At 46.4% G+C, this 5025-nt stretch overlaps 1 protein-coding gene across 2 annotated transcripts; it reads right to left on the minus strand.

Annotated features, from left to right (window-relative positions):
• Nucleotides 1-1436: 1436 nt before the first annotated feature.
• LOC116378890 (uncharacterized) lies at nucleotides 1437-5002 on the minus strand. Of its 2 annotated transcripts, none has more exons than XM_031840795.1 (4): nucleotides 4498-5002; nucleotides 3825-3918; nucleotides 3572-3659; nucleotides 1437-3193 (listed from the first exon to the last, which is right to left on the minus strand). In XM_031840795.1, the coding sequence occupies exons 1-4, from the start codon at nucleotides 4883-4885 to the stop codon at nucleotides 2624-2626; spliced, it is 1140 nt and encodes a 379-aa protein (XP_031696655.1). In that variant the 5' UTR covers nucleotides 4886-5002; the 3' UTR covers nucleotides 1437-2623. The 2 variants fall into 2 exon arrangements, with proteins under 2 accessions (XP_031696655.1, XP_031696654.1); XM_031840794.1 differs by having other exon boundaries at nucleotides 3825-3942.
• Between the last annotated feature and the right edge of the window lie 23 nt (nucleotides 5003-5025).

Raw genomic sequence — 5025 nt, forward strand, 5'->3', positions numbered from 1 at the left:
GAGACGCAAAACAACCACAAAGAGACTCAAAACAACCACAAAGAGACTCAAAACAACTACATCTTTTGTTGCTGAGCTGAAACTCAAACACACTTGGAAAAACAAACTGCAGCAGCAGCTGAAAAAATCATGTGACTTTTAGAGAGATTATCGTCAGTGTTTCATTGAAATTCTGCCCTCAGCTTCATTACCATCTCATCACACTCCTCCCGGTGACTACTGGACCTTTACATTTATGTAATACAGCTTTACTTTACAACAGCTTATTGATCTGAACCAGCAGTAGTAGATCTCATTTCATTTCAGTGTGAATATCTGATGCATTGATGCAGATCCACACTTTGTCATTTAACCATCACATTAATGTGAGTTCTGGTTCATTTACTGGAAGCTACGACATCAGACACTCCTTTAGAAAATACATTTACAGACAAACAGATGGCCTTTGGTCTGCAGACTCAACACTGTTCTTTATGTTTCAGACACATTCAGAGTTTAGCTTTTCTGTCACACTTATTGTGCAAAAATGTTTTGATTCTTCGTTTGTTTTCTGGAGCTTTCTGCTGTGCTGAAGCCTCAAAAATCAAACATGAGGAGAGAACTTCCACCAATTAGGGTTTGTGTTTAAAAGCAGACTTCTGGTTGTCTGTCTCGCTCTTAAATAAGTTGAGTTCATTGTTAAATAATCTTCACACAAAGTTCACATCTTTACCCTCAACTTTTCAACGATCAGAAATCAATCAGCCTCGTTTATGTGAAACACAAATGACAAATCTCCTTTTATATTTAAATAAACTGAATCATTTAGTTTGACAAAATGAAACACTTGAAGAGAAACAGCGAATCTTCACGACTGAGAATCAAACGGAGGAATTTGGGGCATTTCTGCTAAAAACGACTGGAAATAAAATGAAACTAAATGATTGTTAATGTTTATTATTGTTGATCAACATGAATCCCTTTACTTCATGTCTGTATGAGTACGATTGTTAAACCTGTGTGAGATAAACATATCGTTTGTTTTCATGGTGCGTCACTTTAAATTTTGCCACCACAAGGAATTGTGGGTCGGCATTATCTACTTTCCTTTGGTAAAGGAAGGTCCAGTGTTTCCTATGCTAAAGGAGATAAGGAAGGAAGCATCAAACCACCTTTCCTCAGCATTTAGAGGATTGATAACCCTGATAAAAACTCAGATAAGGCAACATTTGACTTATTAACAATTATTAATAGTTTATTTAAATAGAGGAAACATCTATAAGCGTGTTGTTCTCTGTAGCGTCCATGTTGTTTCCACCTGAAGACTTAAAGCTCATGAACACACCGAAGTCAGGAGAACCACATCAGAGGAGCACCTGAACGCACCATTAGGGCCAAAGTATGAAAGTGGAGGAAATATCAAAATAAAGCAAACACAACACCAACAGAGACAAACATTGATAATGAAACGTTTTAATCTCATGTCGTACAAACGAGAGAAAGAGAAAAGTTCACTTCAGTCTTTGTTTGGAGGAAAAATTTAAAATCTCAGACGGAAATTCTTTATCTGTCCAACATTCAGAAGAGCAGGAAGTGACATCACGAGAGGACCAAACGAAGCTCGGTCTGCCGTCACCTCTTAAATAAAAACAATAGAAAAAGAACTTCTTGTAAATAAATACAAAAAACTGGGAGGAGCCCAAAAAGAAACACTTGAATGCACATCAGAGTTTGTTTATGATCTGGTTCCTCCTCCTTTGTTTAGGCTCCACGTCCAAAGTGGTCTATGCCCCAGCTTAGTCTACGTACGGTGGTGCTCAATGTCCCAGTTTAGTCTCCGTACGGTGGTGCTCAATGTCCCAGTTTAATCTACGTACGGTGGTGCTCAATGTCCCAGCTTAGTCTACGTACGGTGGTGCTCAATGTCCCAGCTTAGTCTACGTACGGTGGTGCTCAATGTCCCAGCTTAGTCTACGTACGGTGGTGCTCAATGTCCCAGTTTAGTCTACGTACGGTGGTGCTCAATGTCCCAGCTTAGTCTACGTATGGTGGTGCTCAATGTCCCAGCTTAGTCTACGTACGGTGGTGCTCAATGTCCCAGCTTAGTCTACGTATGGTGGTGGTCTACGCCCCCAGGTCAGTCTACGTAGGGTGGTGGATTTTTTTCGGTCTTTTGTCATGAACGTGTGAAATACTAAAGTTCAGGATGAACAAGCTCCGCCTCCTCCGCCTCAGAAGGAGCCCTGCCAACACCAACCTGGAGTGGGAGGAGCTACTCAAACCTCCTCTGATTAAAACCACGTCTACGTGAGGAGCTCAGGAGGTCCAGACTAGAACCGGACCGAGTAGTCAGCCAGCGATATTAGTTCAGATCCGTCCGTATCCGTGTGTTGATAGTTCAGCTGTAAAGAGGTTCCACTTTAAAGAAACTAAGGGATCTGCATCCAGATTGTTAAAAGACAACAAGTCCACATCCTACCTTAAACCAGGACCAGGTCTTCAGTTCACTGTGCAGCTCTCCTGTTGAAAACCAGGACCAGCTCTGTATGGAGACAGACCACGTCCAGGTCCACACCTCCTCCTCTGTAGTCCCGTAGTCCACCACGGACCAGGATGTCTGTACGGGAGGACGGTCCACGCGGGTCTACATGAGGGCGTTGAGGTGTCCGGAGTGACCCACAGAGTTCAGCATCAGGGCTCTCTGGTCCAGCACCTCCCGGTCCCGGCCCAGCGAGGCCCTCTCCTGCTCCACCATGGCTCGGTCTCTCTCCACCGCCGCCCTCTCCCTCTCTAACCACAGCCGCTCCGCCTGCACCGCCGCCCTCTCTCTCTCCACCGCCGCTCGGTCTCTCTCCACCATCTCCCTCTCTCTCTCCACCGCCGCTCGGTCTCTCTCCACCACCTCCCACTCCCTCTCCAGTCCTCCCAGTGGGCCCTCGCACACCTCAGAGTCACGCTGGTTCTGCTCGCTGCCGCCGGAGTCGCCGAACGCCTCCTGTACGTAGTCTGAGGAGGAGGTGGGGGGAGGAGGGGGAGGGTGGGACCTGTGTCTGGGGGCGGGGGAGGGGTGGTCGTCATCATGGATGACAGGGGCAAGGAGGGGGGCGCTGGCCGTCAGGCGGCCCTCCATCGCTTCATTCATCAGCTGGAACCACGGCCAGGAGGAGGTGCTGTCTGCTACGTTCTCCATACCAACAGGAGGATACTTCAGGTCCTACAGAGGAGGACCGAGAGAGGGTGGAATAGGAGCAGGATGAGGATAAGGAGCAAGAGAAGAGGGAAAGAAAGAGAGAGGAGAGGTGAAGATAGAGATGAGTTGGAAAGAGAGAAGGAGGAGGAAAGAGGGGAAGAGGAGAGAGAAAGGGGAGGAGAAGACAGAGGAAACATAAAAAAGGAAGAGCTTTCACAAATACTCACTAGAGCACTACATGTGGATTAATCCGCCGCTGAAAATAGTCCCAAACAAAGTCTATAAAAACTACAGTGAGCAGCTGTTTTACTGATGAAACTACAGTAGGAACCAATGAGACACAGACAGGAAGTCAGACTGCATTGAGGGACGGACCAACATGTTGTTGTTTAATGAACAAACCTTGTATCTCCTCTTCAGATTGTCCCATTTCTTTGCCATCTGGTAGGTGGAGACTTTCCCCTGCAGCCCGAGCTCCTTCAGGATGGCTCTGAGAGACGGAATATAGACACAGGCTGTCTGTCTGCACCCACGGGCTGTCTGCCTGCACCCACGGGCTGTCTGCCTGCACCCACGGGCTGTCTGCCTGCACCCACGGGCTGTCTGCCGACTGTATTTGCAGTGTTGCTCTATCATATCAAAGACAGCGTCTTACTTCCAGGCAGCTTTGGCAGCGTTCCTCCTCCCGGTGAACAGAGCCTCGTTAGCAGCTCTGAGTTGGATCATCCTCCTGGTGTCCTGGTCCGTCACTGTGGGAGACGGACAGCAGACGGCTGCTAAATGTGAGCCTTCAATTCACCTTTATTTCATAAAGACACTACTTTAACTAAGAGCAATACACACTGGTGGTCTGTGCTTAGAGCTGCAACCAACAATGATTTCATACTATTGAATAATCGGCCAATTCTTTTTGGGGATTAATCTTTTGGTTTAAAACAACGTGATGTCTTCAGATGTCTTGTTTTGAAATATCTACAGTTCAATAAACTGCGTTGGAACACTTTTACATTTGAATGCAAAATAGACATTTTATGCAAAAAGAGCTCTTTTTATTTAATAATGTGTCAGCAAATTTACAAATCTGCTGACAGAATCTGAACTGAAAAAAGTGGATAATCTTCGGTCGATTGACTAATATTCATTTTCACAACCTCTGACAGTACAGATGAACTAACGCTGATTACCAAAACCAGAGACACAAACTAAAACACAAGCTGTTAGTGAAAAGAGGTAAAGTAATCTATAATCTATATCAATGTAAAGAAGAATAAAACACGATAAAACCTTCCTGTCACGACTCATTCACACTGATAAAGAAGTCCTCTCACTTTTATAGGACAGGTCCGAGGGCGTGGAACACTCCTCTCCACTGGCGTCGATGTAGGTCACGTTCCCGTCCGACTCGGCGGCGTCGACGCCCACCGTGTTCTCCAGCTCCGACACGCCGCTCCTCTCCGTCATCAGACAGTCTCTGTCAGGGGGAGGAGACGACACGAAGACGCCGTCCTCCTCGCTGCTCCACACGGGCGCCACTCGGGGAGCTTTCCCCGCCAGACGTCCCTCCAGAGCGTCGTTCATCAGCTGGAACCAGGGCCAGGAGGCCGGGTTGGTCTGGCCCTCCATCCCCCGAGGAGGAAACTTCAGGTCCTGGAAGAACAAACACGTCTTCACAACATTTTCTATTTGACCCTCTGAACCCCGAATGGAAAAGCACATTTTCTTCAAACAATCGCCAAAACTACACCGTTTATTTCAACCAGAAGCTGTAAAAAACTTCATTATGGTCCGATTTCATCTTTCTGACGGAAGTGAACACAGAGCAGAGAGGATCGATCTATCTATATCTCTATATATAT

The sequence above is a fragment of the Anarrhichthys ocellatus genome, unplaced genomic scaffold (genome assembly GCF_004355925.1).
Source record: "Anarrhichthys ocellatus isolate YVR2014 unplaced genomic scaffold, GSC_Weel_1.0 scaffold3325, whole genome shotgun sequence".
Lineage (NCBI taxonomy): Eukaryota > Metazoa > Chordata > Actinopteri > Perciformes > Anarhichadidae > Anarrhichthys > Anarrhichthys ocellatus.